This window comes from Seriola lalandi, unplaced genomic scaffold (assembly GCF_002814215.2).
Source record: "Seriola lalandi dorsalis isolate HSWRI2012SDOR001 ecotype SW California unplaced genomic scaffold, Sedor1 jcf7180002054144, whole genome shotgun sequence".
NCBI classification, from domain to species: domain Eukaryota; kingdom Metazoa; phylum Chordata; class Actinopteri; order Carangiformes; family Carangidae; genus Seriola; species Seriola lalandi.
This window is the reverse complement of record NW_019524697.1, coordinates 367219-389451: the sequence shown is the minus strand read 5'-3', so window position 1 is coordinate 389451 and position 22233 is coordinate 367219. Positions and strand designations below refer to the sequence as shown.

Here is a 22233-nt window from a genome sequence, read left to right as displayed (position 1 = left end):
TACTGCCCTCTGAAGGTAACAAACAAAATCTGCATAACAATCCCATCAACAGTGGAGAGGTTCATGAATAAAAGATAATCTGGGTTCATGTGAACTAAGTAAACAGTGTGTGAGGCTACATCATCACTTATCATCAAACCTCCGTTTGAATGAAGGAGCAGTTATATTTGTTTCACACTCAGATGATCTAACGTCCCACACGTCGTAGCAGATCGCTGATGAATAATTCAGGGTGCTGGAGAGAGGAGTCTTGAGAGGGAAAGGGCAGAGTCGAACTAGATTCCTTACATTGAACAGCCTTTTTACCATTGCAGCTTAAAAAGACAGAACAATGCAAACCTCTTTTCAGAGCTGGTTTCGAACAATTATCCATCCAGAAGGAGGGAGGGTAGAGCTTGTCCTCTGAACAAGCTCAAGTGCTCCTGTCCTCTCTGTGCTGAGCATTTAAAATCAAATGTGTTAGTATTACTCACATTATCCTGCTCAGAAGCGTGTTGCTTCTCTCCCTCTCTGATGATAATGTGCATTTAAACTTTGCAAGAAAAGTCATTAAGCTTCTCTGAACCTTGAGATAAAGCAGTTGATCTTTATAAATCATAAAATTTCCAGTTAAATACACCTGAATAAAGCAAAAAGTAAGTCTAGTAGTGAGCATGTACAGTACAAACACTGATATGTGCCAGCAGAAGAACAAATGTGGCTGACAGCATGTCAACCTGAAAGACACAGGCCTTTCAGCCATGACAGCCAAATAAAAGGCACACTTTGTAACTCCAGGACACAAGAGAGATTCACTGACGAGCACACAGCTGCCACGCAATAACTTGTGTCATTTGACAAGAAACACTCAATGTCCTCAACCAGGGCAGAAGGCACTAATGACCTTTCCAGGGCAGAGATCACAGCCCACTGGCTGCACCAAGGTCAATAAGGCATGGAGGGCCATGGAGGGGTCACACTGGACAGAGCTTCTTGTCTGACACACAACAGCTCCTCAATGAGGAAGCGGACTAAACATCCACAGTCAGCGAGCGAGCTTTTAGTCACGGTGTAGCTTTCAGCTGCTCAAGGTTTCTACTGAAGCCCAGACGTTCCCAGGACTGTTCCATTGCTAAATGCAAACACTCCCAAAACCTAATAATTGTCTGTGTCAATGATGCGTCACTACATTCCAGCTTGGTGCACAAGAAGAACAGCTGAAGTACCACCATCAAATGCAATAAACATGTGAGTTCTAAACGATATATGGGTATATTATGAACAAAATTATTCAATCATATTTTGACATTTACTGAAATCCCCACTGAATCAGTCAATTTCCCAGCATGAAACACACGTCAGTACATCTCAACTGATTCCATAGCCAGTAGCAAAACACTGTCAAGATTTTCAAGTGCAAACAATGGCCCCTATGAGACCTGATTAATATATATTTATGAACTATAACAGCTTTATGCACAAGCATGAACTGCAAAGATCAAACATAAAAGATTAGATAAGATTTTTCTCTATGATGCCATGAAGAGCTCATTGACCTACAAGCACTGGCCTGTGTACGACCGGTGTAACACGCATAGATTAAAGGTATACTGGACACATACAATACGCTAAATATGGCCCTGCAACATTTCTTTTTCTGATGCAAGAGTAGCAGCAACAGGCGCAGAAATCCTGAGAATCTGGAGTCCAGATGGGCTGAGGAGGGAGGAATTGGGGTGCAGAGAGCAGAAAGCTGCAGAAACACAGTAGCCCTTCCATAGTGATGAAGTCTGGAAAAAACTCCTCCAAAATCTGAGGAACATTTTCAGGAAAGGACACACATTCCTCCACAATAAAAAACAAGCCCTTTCTCTTGCACAACAATCCCACTGTGCAGCACTCAAACGTCTGTTTCTTTCCATCTCATCTCACACACAGCCGTGCATTTATATCCACTGACTCTGAGATATACTGTGGTCAGAATTTTTCGGACAGTAGGATCTTCAGTCAGTCGATGGCTAATCATAGAGGACTGAACAAGAACCCACACACAAAGCTGTGGTGGCTTTGAAAGGCCATCAAATCGGAAACATGACTAAGACCCCACAGGCTTCCCTGGAATTTGGGGTGAAACAATACATGAGTAACTTTGTCCATCACCATGGCCCCCATTCACTTTCAACCTGCTATGTCAACAGAGCCGGCCAGCTGGAATGCAGGAGCCACTGCAACGCATGGAGATCAATCCTGCAGCTCTGCGCACTCCGCCGTCAGTCCCTTAAAATACTCAAACGTCAGCATCACACAAGGTGAGATCCGAAAAGCGACGAACACTGTTCCCTGGGGAAAATTAAGAAAAACTGCCACACTGCAAGAAAATTGCTCCATTGAGGCATTTAAGGCAAGTCAGATAAAAAAAATGTAATAGCCAAAATTATGCAAGAAAATTGCATAATGGCAGTACTTAAGAAAGCAGATAACAATAGATGTGAAACACGTTAAGTTTCTCACAGCTTTTTTTTAAACCTTTTATATTCTTAGAAACTGTTGGAGATAATTGTAGTTGTTGTGTTCACTGTCTTAAACAAACTGCTTGATATTATGTGGGATTAATTCACTGGAACGTTAACATTTACCGTGTTTTATCGCCTGTGTTTCTCATTAGTTACTGTAAGCACATTTCTAACAGTTAAACACGTCTACAAACTGTCTGAACATAACACACCTCGGCACACACAAGTTTCCTTATGCATGTATTACAATTTGACGTTGTGATTTCTACTGCTTGTATCTAGCTGAAACAGCTAACATTTATATGGAAGTTGAGGATCATGATCATATACACTATCATATAAAATATTAACAAGACTCATATATGATATTGAGGAGAAATCAAAGCCTAATGTTATCTTGGTCACTTTGAAACGCCAAGCTGTGCAACGACATTGGATCAATATCAATGATCCCCTGAGACGGCAGTGAAATCAAAGCATGTCATATTTAGAAGTATTTAAAATGTCACACCTGACAATAACCAAGCAAGTAAACGGTGTTAAAATGACTTTTACCATGGATAAAAGAATCTGAAAACCTTCTTCAAACATGTGGATATTTGCTGTCCTTGTCACAGACGACTTAAATTGTTGGTTTGCTGTCAGACCAGACATCTGTAATCTGAAAACACATGCCAGGTGGCATGACTGCACACGCCTGCAAACATCAGATCATGGAGCTTTTCCCCCTGAAAACAAGCGAACGCACACACAGCTCAGGGACATCTTGACACATCAATCCAGCAGTAAACTTTGTTTATCCCTCACATTGTCACTATCACAAAACATGGCTCGTGAGTTGCCTCCATCCTCTTTCCCCACACAAGGAGCTGCATTATCAGACTCATGCTCTGGTTTGTGTGGCTATGAGAGGAGAGCTCAGTGGTGGGTTGCCATCAGTTTCTTATTGATGACTTTTCTGTTATGAAATGCGGCCAGCCTTTGATCCAGCACCAGGTTTCTCACACTTACAGGAGGGAGGGAACGGGCGTAGAATGAGCTTTGTCCTCTCTATTGTTATGCGTGCCCTGCCCCCTCCCAGGACTGACATCAAATTTCCAGGTACTTGCAAGACAGACAAGAGGTTACAGACCTTGGAGAAAGCTGAATGAAAGGTCAGGCCCTGCTCTAGTAAAAAAAAAAAAAACTGCTGCTCTCCTGCCACATCCAGCCATCCACATATGAGCCGAAGGCTTGTAAAACTGTCAGGCGACACTTTCACTGATATATCTTGTTTACACTCCGGGCTTATCTATTCTTATATAACTGATTGTATAGCTTTACACCTCAGTGTCCATTGTAGTCAGTGATACCAATTATTTACCACAACCGCACCCTTGACTACTTATTGGCTGAAGGTCAAGTTTGGCTTCGTCTGCATTGACACACACACACACACACACACACACACACACACACACACACACACACACACACACACACAAACACACACACAAGCACTCTATGTTACCATTATATTTGTCTTCCAAAGATTATTTCTATTGAATTTCAACTTTATCAGGAAACAAGCGAGCAAGGTGAAAAGCCAGAGATATGAACTGACATTTGACGAAAGTAATCAGCTGATCCCAAACAAACACAACAATGCCCTTGCTCACTTGCCAGCAGGTCATCCTGCATTTATCCTTTCACATTCAGATGTATGTGTCATATCTTACTCACTACGTGTTTTGACTACCAGCTTGCTTGGCCGTTACTCCTAGCATTCCTGGGTGTATGACGAGGAGGAGTGAATTTAAACAGAATACCAAAAGGTGGTTCTTCAGCCAAAGCTAAAAAAAAAAAGGCTGATTTCCAACCAAAAGACCACAGTCTGAACTGTCACTATCCAAACACCTCTCCTACCTCCAGCAATCCTCTTGAGTAGCTGCTGCCTGGCAATGATCCTGCCCAGCCTGTACCCAGAGCGTCTGCGGTGATGGTCCATTCTCAGGTAGATATCCTGAGTCTCTGGGGTCATACTCCCCAGACACTCGCTGCCTGTGGACTCCGGGAGCTCCCGAAACATAACTGGAACACTGTATCCCAAACAAGCCCCTGACCACTGGCTGATACACACTAACCCACACACTCTCCAACCAACAGAAAACTTCACATACAGGCGCAAAGAGCCTAAAAGTGAGCTGAGAGGGACGGCAGAGCAGAGCCTAGGGGGAGGAGTGCCAACACACAGTCTTTCTCTTCGTGTCATGTGACCACAGGGAGGCCAATTGCGAGGAAGCAGTGGGAGTACTGCCCACCTTGCAGAGCTGAATCCAATGTCTGTGTGAACGCTTGTCGACTTCCCCCTGCTCTGGAGGGAAATATAAATACCATTGGAATGCCTGTGAGCTGAGTAAGGAGAGCAGGAGTGGAAGAAAGAGGGGTGTGGGAGGGCTTACAAAAATAGTGGTTTCTGGACCCGCCCTGCACTAGAACAACTCTTCTGCTGTTCCCGGGCGCACAGGTGCCAAGTTTACTGGGCGAGAGTGAGTCTGTGCCACTTTAGAGGAAACTACAGCGGAGAGAGGGAGAAGTTGTTTTCTTGGTTTGAGAATGCTAATTTCTGCTCCCCCACCCCCACCACACAACCCCTACTTCCAGCCGCAGGAAGGCCTCTCAGCAGGTCTCCTCCAAGTGTCAGCTCCTCAGGGGAACAAGAAATTTTTAGCTTGAATACATCCAGTGACCTCAATAGACAGGAATTAAAGCCTCACTGGACACTGTTCCCCTAGTGCCTGCATACATACAAAACATATTTAGTATTTACCAGAGACTAATGTTCATAGAATATAGTTTTTGCAGGTAGTGTATAAGACAGCAACGCGTGAGGTGTTATAAGATGTGCACCAGCAGACGTCAATCAATCTGAGATTTTGCATAAAGTTGTAACTAGCTTCATAATATGTAACAAACCCTGTTTACTGATTTTTATAGTACACAGTTATTTCAGTCAGGAGAAGCCAGTGTGCTGTACCAACAGGAAGTGATATATGGGCTTATGGACATCAATCAAGCTGTGACTTCGGATATAGTTCTAGCTGGAAGAATTAAAAAAAGAATTAAAAAAACTGAGTCAAGGCCAAAATGCATTTCATCTGCAAACAAAAAATGATATCCCTGGCAACATGTGAAACAGAAGCATACTGCGATGATCATTTCTGCTGAAAAGTAAAACTCATGCTGCTCTGATTGAAAATTCCTCTTGAATCAGCCGCTTTACAACATGGAACAACAATCTCCTCACACCTGAAGTAAAGTGCACAGACCCGCCCAGTGCCAGACCGGGCGCCTGCCACTCTCCCTGTGACCGTCTGTGGCCCTCAGCATACAGACCTGTCTGTGTAGTGTAAGCATGGCGCCATACATGTGAATAGAACACAAACGGGCAAGACACCAAGTCAAACACAGCCTCTGTCTGTTCCTTTACCTGGCTGGCAAAATCCAGCCTAGCTTAAGCTCACAAAGACCACAATTCAGCAGCACACTTCAGGGCCCGCTGCACATTTTCATAAAGCTCTCCTGGGTTTAATGGCCCTCCCCACACCCTGAGGTGGAGCTATTTTAATACGTGATTGCTGCTTTTTTAAGGTACGAGGTGATGGTGTGACACTATTTAGATGATTTCACTGGGCGGTGACTCACTTTTTACACACACAAACACCTGTGTTCATTCATGGAGTGAAGGGATCGCTTAACGTGTCAGATGCAAAAGTGATTGACAGCTTGTCGGCGACAGTGTGGTCTCCCTGACCCCATTTTCTTTATTCTTCCCTCCTTGTCTAGACAAAGAAATTCACCAAATGCATCACGTATTGCGTTACAGAATCAATCACCCACTGCTATGAAACATGATAATGAATGAGATTAATGGTGTTTTCCTCTCTGTCAGCACTCAAATACCTCAGCAGGGATTTTGAAAGATCCACGAGATCCCCAGCATGTCTTTGTGTTTAACTTTGTTCTGCATGCCATGAAGAAATGGCTGCGGTTTGTCCTTAGTAGGAGTGTTGTGTGTCAGGCGCAGTGACTCCAGCCCTTATCAAACTTGTTCCAACACGCCTCCGTCTGGGTTTCAGAGCTCAACTACTATACAGCATGGCAGCAGGAATCCAGACGCACATTAAACACACGCGCACAAACACTGACTGTGTAAGAACCCGTCCGGCCAGACTGAGTGGCAGTAAGTGTTATTGTGTGATGACAAATTAAGCCAAAGCTGTAACACAGGCATTTAGTGCATTTCCATCCATCTTTCCTCCTCTGCTCCAGCACTCAGCTCCAGGCAGGTATGATCATAAAAGGAAAACTTAGATTCTGAATCATGCAGTGGAAGCTCGGGACCCACAGACGATGAGTGCAGAGGCAGCAGAGTGGGGTTCAGACACTGCTCTGATGTGGTTTGATTCACCAGCAGACACATGTAATCTGCACTGGGCAGTCCTGGCTCTGGTGTGGCTATGTTTCCTGTGGTTACGGCTTAAGAATAGCCCCAGTGTGAGTGAAGATTTCCACCTCATGAGCCACCAAATGTCTGAATTCTGAGCTCAGGTCTGGGAGTAAATTGCACTTTAATACTGCAAGCCCAGTTGAGCCGCTATCCAGGTAACTTGAAGCGGTTCGGAAGCCGTTTTAACGCCTGGTTATTTAGTGTGGCAGTAGGTGCTCAGCTGCACTACAACTGTGAACCGGAGTCGCCTCTTTTAGTAAGACTGCACGTATAATTATTCACTTTAATCTCCTCTTTAGAAATAAGGACTCCTGAACAGCTGCGTGAAGCTGGTGGGTTTTCCCCAAATAGAGGTCTGTCCTAAGATATTCAAGCTTCTCACTTATACAGTACATTACCAAGTTATTCTCAGTAGATCTGCAGAGTATGTCTAGAAAATCAGAGTATTGAACACAAGTATTAGTAGTGCCTTTTCAGAATCAAGGCATTTTAAGACTTGCGTTGGTCATGGTACAAGTAAGATTTTTTTTTTTGTCTTGTTTTATGTGACTATACTAAACATACACACAGTGTTTCCACTGAGGAGTCAGAGAGGAAAACAAAGAACAAGAAAGTCTCTCAGACCACAGAGACCGCCCGGCAGCTAGAACCTAAGCAGATGCTAAAACACATGCAAGAGGCATCATGGATGATCAATGCTACAGTGATACACACAAAATCTTGAACGAACCTTTATCCCTTTCTTCTCCCTTTTATTGGTTCGCACATGGCCGACATCTTTAATCAGTTTTTTTTTAACGGGTATAATTCATCCTCATGTCCTCATTTTACAAGAGAGTGGGAATGTCACTGATCTGAGCAATTACCGACCAGTAGATTCAAAAACTGTCGCAGACTCACAACCTTCACAGCCGCCACAACACAGCAGTCTGTTGTTCAGCCTGGTCACAACACAAGCACAGCTGCAGTTCCAGTAGCTGATGATATTGTCTCCACTCTCTTTACTGACTTCTCAAAAGCATTTGATAATGTTAATCTTTAAATCTTACTTAAGAAATTACAATCTTTAGTTCTTAATGTTCGCCTGATAGGGTGAACTCAGACTGATGTTGATGATGCTGCTGAGTCACGCCCACTTGCTACAAGAAGACAGCTTTTTTTCTTTCTTTTTTTTAAATTGATGCTCAATTAAAATCAGGTGATGAATATTCAAAACTTGCAGTTTGAATGATTCGGATGAAAAGCCCAACTTTCATCTGAGGGATGAAGATTAAATAGTGATTTGCACTATCCTGATATTTCATTTATGTGTGAGTGTTGAGCAATTGCCTCAGTTCAAAGTCAAGCCCATACAGAAGTAAAGACATTTCACGCATGGCCCCCTTTTACTAAAAAGAGCTTTTTGATATAAATCTATCTGCAGAGTCTGACAGTGCACATTTATCAGTATTTGGCTCCTGCTTTACAGTTAAACTGTAATTAACACCTATTAATCACACAAGGGCAGAGGAAGCTTATGCTTTTTTTTTTTTAATATTTGCTCACTGCGGAGTGACCTTCAACGTAACAGCAGGACACATTCAAAAGTCTGAATCTGAACAATGTATCATAGATTCTGTACTCGGAGCCAGCGCTTTAATGTGCGAAAAGATTTTATGCAGCTTTCACTGAAATCTGACTTCCTGAGACAGCTGCCCTCCATCAGTGTTTGGCTCTACATGGGTCACCTCCTGTGATTTGACATACATGGATTTCCTTACTGTCTGGCCAAATCCATTTCAGATGAGCTATGAATTAGCTGTCAAGGGTCTACTGCACTTGACCTAAATTTCACATAAATCCAGGTTCCCTCTCTCTGATTTCCCTAAAATCCATTTTGGAAAGGATACAAACCTTTTCTGCAGCCAGACCCACAGAACACATCAGGTATGCATTCCCAGTCCACAGGATCTACATATACACAGAGGCACAAAAACCCTTGCACAAATATAAATCTATAGCAATCCAAGAACAAACTTCCTTGCAAAAACAGTCAAACTTTAAGTCCATCTGTCATCTGCCACCCCCCCCCCCCCACCACCCCATCGTTCTGTGTATACAAGCAGCTCAAGGCCTCGGGACTGCAGAGACTGCCAGATGCATGGCACACATCACTGAGATACATACTGTATATGGAAGAGAATGCAAGATTAATGTGTCAAATATCCAGACAACGCAGGACTCAGCTGCTGCATCAGTGACGTGCCTCAGCAGGCTGCACAGCTGAGGCCAGCATGTATCAAACTTCATGCACAAAATACACAGCCTCGCGTGAAACTTGACCAGCAGCTTCGAATCCTGCCAAACACAGACGACACACCGGTGACATGAGATACTTTCTGACATGTCACACACAACATCTGGTCTCTGTTTGTATGACTTCAGAGCTTAAAGTGAAGTTTCTGTAATTCATGTGGCTTTTCCACATGAGGAGCTACTGTTCACTGCACCTACTGGTAGACTTAGGCCACTGCACAAATGATTGCTTCCCACTGTTAACACTGTCACAGACCTTTGACAGAATCATTGCTGCAGGCATTAACATCTAAATCTTCGGTGTTTCTCAAAGTAGATTGAAAATCAAAGTAAACATTTTCCCAACACAACATAATATGTCACTTGTACTTTTGTCTTTTTCCTGAGATTCTCTGAAGCCAAATCTTGCCTTTATTCATTTAAATTTTTTAATCCATAATTCCATTCTTTAACTGGCTGTATCAAAGGGATGAAACCAGATCTCTTGTGCATAATTTCATATAAATGACTTGCGACTGTGTGTCTGAACAAGATATCTTGCACCCGGCACAGGTGCATTTTAAGATGTTAAAGTAAATATGTATTTACCATTTCATTGGAGTCGCATTGCTAGGAAACTGCTTGTCCAAGTTTATTCACAGCCAGGTATTCATATTAGCAAACAAGGCAATGGAGGACAAACATGGATCCATCTTATCATGTTTATATTTGAAACTATGACTGACAAACAGCTGCAACATTGTCACAGTGAATACAGACTTTAGATAGATAGATAGATAGATAGATAGATAGATAGATAGATAGATAGATAGATAGATAGTTTAATTTTTTGTTGCTATGAGCAACAGATCAAATGAGGGAGATGATATAGTCCATTCTCACTCATATTTCATGTCGTGTAAAAACTGCCCATCAGCGCCACTCTGCGGTGTTTCCAGGCACATGGCATCTCTCATGGATAAAGCTTGTGTTAATACGAACACTGCAGCTACATTATTTCTAAGGATTTCCTACACGTGTGCAAAAGGTTATGAGTTGCTTACGTCGTTTAGATGCGGTTAAAATCGGTAGGATTTAAGTTCACTGGACCAAACACAGCAGCGGACAAATTATATGAACTTTTGCAGTGGACCGCATGCACATTTAATATTTATCCATTATAGTAGAACCATGGTTTTACACTGTACCGACCGACCAACCTAACATAAGAGAAGAAAAAAAAAAACAATAGTAGGCTGCTAAGACAAATTAATGCAATTTTCATTTTAATTTTCTTTACTCTATAAAAACTCTTACTCCAACACTATAATGACACTAAGTGCACACCATGAATTATGTCATCCCTGTTACTGGCACCATTAAATTAAAATGACTTTGCTGACCTAGGTGTTTTGCTGTGGAGGTTACCCCTCCACCGCTCTCTCTCTCTCTCTCTCTCAGCGGGCTAGGGTCTGCCTGCAGCGGGCTACTGACCTGCCACTCTCCGCTCTCTGACATTCTTCCAGAGTAAATCCCAGGCTTTGGACGTGGAGCTCCGCAGCTGCTCGCTGAAAGACCGCCGGAGCTTCAGTTTCGCTGAGTTTCTTCTAGATGTCATCGCAAATCCTCCTCTCGGACATAATAACAAAATCCTCCTCGTCCCACACAAACCCGTGTTTAAGTCTGCGACAGAAAATCACCTTTCCTGTTCCCGGATTGAAGTTTTTTCCTACTTCAGCAGCAGACCTGACTTTGGTGCCCGGGCTTCAGATACAGTTGTAAACATATTGAAAGGAAAAATGAATTTACTCCTCTCAATCAGAAATCAATGAAGCAGCGAATAGGGTGAGGAAAAGTAACACAGTGATAGTAAAGCACCAGGACAGGACTTTCACACTTCACACCAGATGTGTGTGTACGTGCGTCTGTGTGTGTGTGCGAAGGGGTCCGCGCACAGCGAGCGCTAAACATCGTGATGCTTTCAAGTGCTGCGGGAACTATGGCAATTAACAGCTGGGCACTTATCATCCACAAAAAACAAAACAAACAAAAAAACATAACACTTAAAAAGCATTTTCCATAGTGTTCTTCCAACTAAAAAAAAAAAACCCTTGTTGTGTATAAATTGTCCTTGAGATTACAGCTGCAAATAAGCGAAAGACAACAAAATACTATCTGCAACAATTCTGTGATGTAAGATACAACAACCTCTGGATGCTTTGTCCAAGGTCAGTCTCTCCCAGTCTGCTACCGGAGCAAAATGTAGCACAAGTTCACTAGAATCAAACAACCACCAGAGAGAGCTTCCAATCCAAGTATGTAGTGAGTTTTACGCAGAACACCTGAAGGCATCACAAGCGGCAAACCATTCAATCCACCCCACAGCCACCACTACACACACACACACCGTAGCTCTCAAATGACACAATTCAAAACTGAGCTATAAAATACACCAGCCCTGTCTCGCACTTCATTATCATCCTACAAACTATAACACGTGAGCACAGACTACAATAAAGCACTACACTAATGTTCATTTATAGTTATAGTCCCAGGTAATTGTCTTTGATGATCAATAATGCACCAACAATTATATAATTTAATATAGTACAATCATAATTTCCTTTAAATTGTAAGAGTATTGTAAAAGTTTGTCTGGAGTATTATTTTTAACTGCAGCAGGTAGGCATATGCCTTTTTTTTTTGGACCCTTTTAAAACATATGATTGGCATGGACTGATTTGACAGCTATTATTAGGATTTTGACCTAAATCTCACTTCAGGCCAATGTCGTCCATTATTTTAAAGCTCAATGAGAGCTCACCGAGTTCTCCCCTGGTAGGTGAGAGTCAGTACGCCCTTCAACAGAAAACACAGGTTCAGTTTCAGCAACATTTAATTTTTTGTTGTCACAATATCTTGCGCTGCAGATACTCAACAGAAAAAAAAACAACCATTCTTCTATACAGTTGCTGCTGCCTGCAAGATAGCAATGTCACTAATCATTATACCACAATTATTTTAGGAATTTCCTCCGATTATTGAAAACCCATTGAGCCAGTGCATGACCTAAGAGTGATGATATCATATCATGCTGTATTAATTTCTTGGTCACCAGCTGGGGTTACTGTTATAACAGGTTTAATACCATTATAAACACAGAGTGACTGGCTGGAGATTGACAGTTTCTTAAATGAACAAACCTCTGCTGACCTCAGTTTGGCCTCTCCCTATGAAGCTGAGCTAACATGACTTCATTTCAATAAAGACAGAGACCCCATTTGCCACCGAGGGGGTGGGTGATTTACACATTATTACAAGGTCACATAGTGAGATATCCGAGTGCCAAAGGAGTGTGCAGCTGAGGGGAGAATATTAATGAAGGGCTCAGTTTTCTATTTGCTCTGTCTAAACCTGAAATGATGTGTCAGTCAGGAAGACCCGAAACCTGTGTGTAAGAGACCCAGAGAACCTTCTTATGATCTTTACTTCATCTGTCCTGAAAAGATTTACATCTTCATTTTTCAGGTTTAAGACTCAAATGACACAAACATCAAAGACTGAAGCTTCCTATGAAGCAAAAGATCAAAACTTTCTGCTCGTTCACAGCGAGGGAACTAAATAATTCTCGGAGTGTGACAGCTTTTCATCTGCATTTAATTGGATCTCGCTGAATTTGTCACTGTTATTCTGAGTCACAGGAATGAAAGATATGTGGGGAAATATAGATGCTTTTTTCAGCCTGGGTCACAAGTGATGATCAGCATGACACTATTTTCAGCCTGGCTTGTTCTGACCTCAGGCTAAAATGCAGCTTGGCGGACAGAAAATACACACACACACACACACTCACACACTTGTCTGGAGAACCTGTTTCATTTGATCCTCTGACTTTTCAGGAAGGGTGAGGGTCAGCACCTTTTCTTCTGCTGGTCACGTGAACCAGGAAGCCCAGAAAGAAAAAAGGCTGAGAGTGAATATAATTATAATTAAATGCGAATTAAACCCAAAACATTCAACACATTCCATCTTAATTCATTATAATACCAGCGTTCCATTTCCTACAAAAGTGAAGACATGAACCTACTAAAATAACACAGATTCAAAGAAGAACGTCAAAACATCACCTGTCCATCGTCTTACTAATCCCCCGACTGGTTTGGGGTGACGTGAACTGAAAACAGGATAATGAATGAGTGTACTAGATGTCAGAGTTGTAAACAAGGAATCAATCTCCAGGCTCAGTGACTGACAAGGCCGGAACGGACAGACGGACAATACCGTCCCTGTCAGCCGTCGAGAGTAAAAGTGATGGAGGTAGTGCGGCAACAAGGTTCTGACCTCTCTCGACATGAATCACCAGAGAGGTAAACACAGCCCCACCGCTGAGCCTCCTCTCTGTCCCCTCGAAAAAAGAGAAACCACTCGCACAATAAAGATGGGCATTATCGCAGCGAGGATCATTGTGGCTAGACGATGACTTAGCCTCTGGAGGTCCTTGGCAGTGGAAGTAATAGCAGATGCAAGGAGAGGAAACATCAATCAGCTTGAGAATGTTTTCCCTTCGCTGACTCACCCACTTGTTTGTTTTGGCCGGGCAGGTTTTTGGAGAGCGCTCGTTTTCCCGTTTTTGCACTGAAAAAAAAAACTTTTGGCACATTTTCTGGGCTAGTTTTAGTCCATTCTCTCTCACTATCTCCCTCCCCCCTCTTTCATAAACACATGCAGATAAACACACATATTTATTTGTGCACTAAATTCCAGAGTTTGTGTCTGTGTGCGCTGCCTGTGTCCATGTCTGGTGACTGATGTGGAATGCTGTCCCGTAGCTGCAGTGGGAAAATCCCAGATGTGAGGAAACTGATTTCTCCTCCGCGATTGGGTCATGATGTTGGCCAAGAGGTCTTACACCAGGCCCCCTTGAATAGTCTGGGAGATTGCTCTTCCTAGCCTAATGGAAACAAGGCTCAGGGAGCGGGGAGAGGGGAGAGGGGAGAGGGGAGAGGGGAGAGGGGAGAGCTCCCCTCCACCTCCACCCCGGCCCCTGAGGGCTCGTCCCAGGCATGTGCTATAAATTTCCTGACCATATATTCCCAAGTCGAGTTCATTTTTCCAGAGGAGCCACACATGTGGTGTATATCTGGGTTTAGATTATGGGGTTGGGGAAGGAGGAGCTGAGTTTGGTCCCAATCCATTAAAGTGGCCACTAATTTTATTTTCTTAGAGGACCGTCCATTGTAACGTCATGGTTTCCTCCTAGAGTGGAGGTAGTTCTTTACAGAATCATTAGTTTCCAAACAGATAATCAACTACATCAAAGAGAAGAAACATTAAAAAAACCTGCAGATTTTCACATGACTAAACCATTATGTTTATTCACAATCTTCCCACTGCAGCAGTTTCTTACATAACTTGACTTTTTGTATTAAACCACAACACAGCGTGGTGTAAAAATAGAAAAATTCAAAGGTTTGTTTCAATATCAATATGAAACTTTTCCTTAAGTGAGCGCTTGCAGGGGTCAAAGTTTGTATAAAGAGGCTACAGGGATGTAAAACTGGCATGACAAGCGTATGTGGCTATTGTTTCATTGAATGACAAAGCATGTAATGCTGTCAGGTCTGAATCTGTTCAGGCTGCATTGCCCACAAAAATGCATGGGAAAACATTTACACCACTGTCCAGCACCTGGTTTCTATTAGAGCAATGAGGATTTAATCACAGAGGTACATTTCTTTCTCAATCACTCTCACTCCCACAGTTTCTCTCTTTTTCTCACAGAGGTGGCAGATGTAGAAAATAAGCTCATGTTTTATTGATTTTAAGTCATTTTCAAGCTGGTTTTAAGTCTCTCTCTCTCTATCTTTTTTCCCACCAGGGACTAATTTCCATCACCTTTACAGTGATGTGAAATACACATTAGGGAAGTTTTGCTCTGAGGCTCCTTCACAGCAATCACCAATAAATACAGCAGACAAGATACAGTATATTGTACTGACATTAGTCTCCATGATACAAATTCAAACAGGAAGTTGATGTTTATACTTCAAGATGTCCCAAGATAGAAACTGCAGTAAAGAGCCTGACAAAGACCAAATGAGAAAATGACAGCTGCTTTAAATTAAACCTACAGCAGGGCTTGTGGTTTCCCATCCTATGACAAATGTCTTACATAGAGTCCTGTTTGAAATCATCACAGTTTTGCCTCCAAGGGTCTCATGCTGCTACACATGATTCTCAAAAAACAAAGAGTTATACAAAACATTTCCATTTAATAGAAGACAAACTGCAGCTATCAACATCTGTGTGAACACTTTAAGTGTTCTCAGACTACTTGTTTACGAAGCTGTGTTATGTTAGCAACACAGAAGAAAAGTATTTTTGAAAGAAAAGAAAATCTGAATTGTACTTTCAGCATCACCATCATTGTCTCTCAGAGTATTAGCAATTAAAATTATCACTTTTTTTAAGCGATGCATGCGTGGACTCACTGTAATCACTTTTGTTCACTGCCAACAATTCTGCTCAACTCATCAGCCGTGATAAGCTGGAAGTACAGTGCAGGTATTGTTTTCAAACTGAGACACAAACAAGTCCTGCTGGGCCCTTAACTTTTAAAGCCGGTGAGCCAGAGAGCGGAGAGGATGCAGGAAGTCTGCTCTGCCTCTGCCTGCTACTGCTCTTTGATTACTGAGCCAAATTGTTTAATCAGGTCTGAAACCACAAGAAAGCCGCAGTGCTACACTGCCCCGGGACAGAGCCTCTGCTGTGTTTTTTTTGTTATCTGGGTACAGGTGGAAGTGCACAGCTATGTAAATCTCCAGTAGCATGGTTACCCACGGGTTTGCTTGAGCGCAGAAAGACACGGCGTTCGGTGTGAGCTGTGCCACACGCTCGGCCAACCTGAGGATGTGGAGGTGAGGGCTGCAGGCCCAGCGGAGGCGCAGACTTTTTGCCTCCCTGCAACATCTGGAATCTCCGGGTTTATGTGGGAAATTTGGGAGGCCAGTGACGGAGCCAATGTGGTTACTGTATCTAAACCGACTCTGCGGAAATGTTCTTGGCTTGCAAACTGTGTGTGTGTGAGTGCGCGTGTGTGTGTGTGTGTGTGTGTGTGTAGGTGTGTGTGCAAGAGCACTAAGGAACTGTGAAGTGGAGCACCAGATTTGATAAAGCTTTGGATGAGGAAGGAGTTATTGTTTGGATTCATTTCCAGCAGAGTGGTGAGCAATCATAGAAAAGGTACGCACACACACACACACACACACACACACAAGAAGATAACAGGCTCGAGCCTGTTGACTGTTTAGTCACTAACATCCTGGTGTGGGACCCTGCAGCAGTGTGGCCCTTCCTGTCTCATTACTTCCTAAATCTTGTTACTGCCTTCTTCTTCAGTTGGCAGCTGAGTGCTGGACCAACCTGTTAGCTTTTGTGTTGCTTCACACACGCGCACTCACACACACACACAGAGTGCTTGTCCCCTTGTGACTGGCCTGCATCCTGACACGGCTGCCCACGTCTCCTTCCACTTAGTTTACAAAACCCAGGCCTGAATTCCTCAAGACACACACATGCCAACACACACACAGAACACACTCTCACCTTGGTTGTTTTGAGGAAGTTGTTCCCCAAAGGGTTTATTGACTACCTCTTGTCTAATTGGCAGCGTGGGTATAATTGGGAATCAGAACAGTAAATCTGTTTCCTCTCACAGAACATAGAGCATAAAACTGGCAGCTAATAGATTTTCTGTATGAACACACACTGCGCACAATGACAGGATCAAACCAGATGATTTATACTTGGCAATAAATTATGTTCAAACATGACGGGAATCGTTCAACATGATGAGCTCATTCAGTGTAAGGGCCTTGAAGGCATTATTAAATGATATTATGTGCTATTTTATGTGTGATGGCTATAATAATTGTAATGAAAATGTTGAAACTGCAATAAAAACGTTAAAAGATTTCAGAGTGGGTTAACCAAATAGTTTCTCTAATGTTTTCACAACCTTGACAAATTACTGTATACACAAAGAAAAGTCTAGAAATACTACCAGGCTTCTTTTTTTCCCCTCTCTTTCCTTGTCAAACAGCCGGGTTGGCCTCTGCACTCAGGAAACCACAAGTCATTTTCCATCTTTCCATGTGTGGAATTTTTCATGCACTCGTCATGCCAGCAGCACCCTTTATAGTCTGAGCTGGATCTACAAATGACGACTTGCTTATAAATTTAGCGCATGATGTCACTGATCTGGCACCTGTTAGGCAGCGAGTAGATGGGGAGCGAAAATAACGGCACAATCTCATGAAAATGGATTTTCCTGCAGCTATAGGCAGCCTTTAAAATCAACATGTTTCACAATGTCCACATCCATCTTTATATAGTCAAAGAGCTGACGAAAATGCTCGACCATATTCAAACACGGGGGCGAAAAAAAAAAAAAAAAGGGGCTACGTTGCCTTTTCTTTTCAATACCAATGCAACATCTAATGCAGCACACATGTCCTTCGGGCAATAAAGAAGGAAGGACAGACTCTTTGACAGGTCTCCTTTATAAGTTTGAAAAGACTTGTAATCGTCTTCTTGTCCTATTCGCTTTACACAGTAGAAGAGTGTCTCTGCCCCGTCAGTGCACTTGTTTCCTAGGGCTTAAGAGAAACATTGGTTCTTGTGACATTTAAGATTTTCTTCCCTGTTAACCAAAGAGCTTTGCAGCAATGTTAATGTCTTATTTATCTACTTGCATGTAAACTGGAGGAGCAACACATCCTCAGTTGCAGGATATCTGTTAAATCTAGTAGCAGCTATGCTAAATTGTATGAAAATATACCAGTAGACTTCCAGAGAGGGACAGCTGGCCTAAATGGATAACAAGGTGTAATTTGTATAATTGAAAAGTCTAGTCTCATTCGTGTCATACAGTAAGTTTTATACTCCAGTATACAGTTACAAAGAGCCGCAGTAGCAGAAATATTAGTTTCATATGATTAAGTTGTACATTATATGACAAAAGTTTGTGGACTACTAATTATTAAAAGTCTTAAGGTCACGGCAGTCAATGATATTTTAGACTATATTGTGGAAATAGTTTATAAAAGGCCCTTTACTGTTTTAAAATGAAAGCACCCTGTCAACAAAAGTCATGGTCCGTAAAGAAATGCTGTTCCCAGTTTGGTATGGAAGAACTTGACTGGCCTGTGTGGAGCCCCGTCTTCAGCAGCATCCAGCACGTTTGGGATGAACTGGACCTCTGACTGTGAGTCGGTCCTCATCGCCCTGCATCGATGCCGGACCTCACTAATGTTGTTGTGACTGCAAATCCCTGCGGCCCATGGTTTTGGAGATGTTCAAGAAAAAATGGATGTCTACATGATTTTGATCATATGTGTACTTGTTTTGGATTTTGGGTGTACTACTGGACTAATAGACTTCCAAAGACTCAGCTACACTCACCATTTAATGTATCTTCTAACAGCACACAGCAACGACATACAGTACAAAGCCATCTACAAGTGTAATTGTGTAATTCTGGACAAATAAGAAAAAAAACAATACAATCCATCTAAAATGATCTATTCCTTTAAAACCCCATGGCCTCCGCTTGGGAACTATGTGACACTTAGCTAAGTTTGGACCTTTTCTGTCACAACAAAAAGATTTCCTAATAAAAGCCGCAGCAACAGCAGTGAGGTCAGAACCCAACAGAAACCAGCGAATAACAACAAAGTTAATAATCCTGCTTGGAGCTCAAAACATCCAAGGCTACATCTGATTTCAATATTCACCCTTCTAGCCCCCTTCTCACGTTCAGCATGTTCTGATATCAACAACATAGGTGACTGGCTATTTCATATGTCCTCCTTCGTTGCTAAGAAGCTCTCGTGATGTGTATATTAGGGTCCCTAACAGGCCTCCAGAGAGACTGCAGCTGTCCGGGGTCACAGTCAGCCCTCAGCACCAGGCAGTGACCCAGGGTGAGACTGCATGGAGGCCTGGGCTCTGAGAACAGCTGAGGAACATGCGGGAGTCAAAAACAGAAAAGATAACCCTGCTGTAATGCATTAGTAGTCATCGACATTATATAATACCTTCTGGTGCTTCATCTGTTGCTGCACTGATTTATAATGCAGTGTATACTTATAGGGGCCCCCCAGAGGAGTCATTTCACAGGGAGATGGATGATCATATTGGCCAGTCTCATACTGTGGGAGTCACGAGTAAAATCCTGGTGAATGGCTCTAACTCTACAGCGCGATTAATCCATCTCATCGAGGCCTGTATTATGTTTTCTCTGTATAAAGTGAAACTGTCCAGGGAGCTGATATCAGGCAGGTGTTCCCAGGAATAATCCTCAAGATGTGACATGTCTTGAGGTACTGGAAGAAAAAACCCACCGTGGATAGACGTATGAAGAAATGCAGCATCTCCAAATCTAACTTAATCAACAGGTAATTCAAGGGAAAGTGCGTCACAGCACTGTTGACAGTTGACCTGTGATGCACACAGTACATCCGGTGCCAAAGCACCTCAGGTCGTACAGCTCATCAGCAGAGGTGTTGCCAAAACAAAAAAAAGATATAAATCTCACCAATACCGTTTTCTTTTTTCATTTTCTGCCAAGTGGTCTTAGATTGACACATTCTTCTTGCTTTACACCCCACACATTCAATATTTAGTTCATCTCACTTCCACAGTCTGCCACACATGCCAGAGACACTTATCTCAATGCCAAAACAGTCTGAAGCTTGATTTAAATGATCCTGGAATCAGAATCAATAAAAGAAACAAGACAGCATCTGGCAATCAATTTGACACCGACTGTGAAGGGAAAAAAAAAATCGATAAAACACTTAAAAACTTCCCTTTTTTCCTCCTTTTTCTTCAGCATTTTAATGGGAGTCATCCATGCCAAAGTGTGAGTGAGAGAAGGCTTTACTTCACTTTCCTTACAAATAGAAAGAAACCTCCTGGGGATACACAAAGTTTCATCTTTGTTTTTCTTCTAATCAGTGGCAGGAGATTTCCTCACTGAAAGTAGATTAGCATATTTATTCAGACAGAGGATCTGTGTAAATGCACACAGTCTGTTTGAAACCGCAGGGGCTGAGTGGGAAGCCTTGGCCTGACAGCTCAGGGCCAGAGAGCGCTGTTTAAGCCTCACTTGTGTCATTTTCCTCCAGTCTGGCATTTGGGAAGGTGATGTTTATCATAACAAAAGCACATGAGCATTTATTTAGAGTAACTGCTTCTCCTTGGACTTCATCACTCCTTCTACCCTCTTTCTAATAAACACAAATACATTTACAAACTATATATTATCTTGGCACGAAATCATAAACACATCCATTACAAAATCTCATGTCTGCACTACTAAATTCATTTTTGAGGCCCGACAATAAATGCAAAATGCAGCTTCATCCTCCTCATCTCCTCTGTATCTGTGACAGGAACCTGGCGGGAGATGCAGCTTTCAGCATCACAATGTCACTTCAGATTCATTGATTCTGTGATTAGCGTCAGTTAAGACAGCAGGGTTTTGAGGACGAACGTAGCTGCTTCTTCTCACCAGAGGAAGCCATTAATTTCCGCACAGCAATTAAAGAGACTGTAGGGAATAGATTTCCATACAAATTACACTGTGTGAGAGGGAATAAGACACTTTTGGCCCGGCAGCCACTCAAGACTTGAAAAATGCTCTGTAAATGTTGAGTAATGCCTTCAGAAAATAAACATTTGAGAGGGAGGATTAAGTTTTTTTTCCCCTCCATAGACCAAATCTTCTCTGAGCATATCCATATGTGGTTTAAGGATGGAGCCAAAGGAAAAACAAAACAACAAGTCAAGAGGGCTAAAAGGTCTCCTGTTTTTTTCCACTGCTTAAATAAATAAAAACAAGTGAGAAGAATTTTGAAATCCCCTAAACTATTTTTGAAATCTCTGCTCACTATCTCATTTCTAAAATGGTGCAGTGCTTATTATCAGCGTTGACTATAAGACAAACAAGTGGGCCATTGTTCAACAGAATCCAAGGCTGTTAAAAGCACTGCAGTGATGAGTGAAATGTAAAGGAATGAGAGTTTAAAAAAAACAAAAAAAACAAAACAAAACCACTAGCGGCTCCTGCAGGCTGCACTGCTCCTTAAATGATTTAAATGACTCAGTGGCCACCTTTGTGACTGAACAACCAACATTCATCCAGCTCTTAGGATTCAAGTGTTATATGGTGTGGTAATGTTTGATAAACTACACAATAAGCCGACCATGCATTAACAAGCGTGCAATGTGCATGCGAAATTGTACATGATTGCAGTAAATGACACTGCAATCATGCAAACACTGCAAAATTGTCCCTAAAAGTTCAATTGGAAGACTGTAAAAAAAACACATTCATGGTTTTATGAATATACAAGATTTTAAATGGATGTAGTTCCCACACAAGGTCTTTCATCTTTCTATCGTTACCCAGAACGTTTCATTTACTGGCAGCTGTGTGGTGTGGTATGAGAAGCAGAAGCATATGAGAGCAAAAAAAAAAAAAAAAAGAAAAGAAAAGAAAAAAGAGGCACATAACATAATACCAACGGTTTTCTCACTGCTGCTTTGCTATTCTGGATCTGGACCCAAAGAATGTGCTTTCCTCTCCTGGACAATGTCATTTTAATGAGGTGGACAGTGTTGTTATGGTCGATACTGAGAACCATCTGGCTGTCTCGTATCCGTGTCATAAAAGAGGTCTCCTCAGCCCAGCTGTACCTAATGCGCCTGACTCTGTGCCAGCTTTGTCCTTTTCACAGCATCACTCTACAAGTCATTCTATCACTGGATTCCAATTGAAACCATATGTTGATTTCATTTTTTTTGATGGTTAAATGAAGTTGACAGTGACACTGCCTCTGGTCTGGTTCGTTTAAGTCAAGATAACCACCTAAAACAGAAAGCATGTGGCTAAATCCACGGTTTGCTACGAAA

General features: G+C 42.3%; 1 protein-coding gene across 4 annotated transcripts in view; it reads right to left on the bottom strand.

Annotated features, from left to right (window-relative positions):
* Positions 1–22233, bottom strand: part of stard13b (StAR related lipid transfer domain containing 13b) — a 60181-nt gene that overhangs the window by 21023 nt on the left and 16925 nt on the right. Inside the window, exon 1 of one of the 4 annotated variants that reach the window (XM_023403567.2) lies at positions 10750–11131. The exons of 2 other annotated variants lie outside the window; for them this stretch is intronic. In XM_023403567.2, coding sequence (XP_023259335.1) covers positions 10750–10873 — 124 coding nt within the window. In that variant the 5' untranslated portion in view covers positions 10874–11131. Of the gene's footprint in view, positions 1–4397; positions 4616–10749; positions 11132–22233 lie in introns of those variants that run through there. One more of the 4 variants, XM_023403566.2, reaches the window with a different exon arrangement.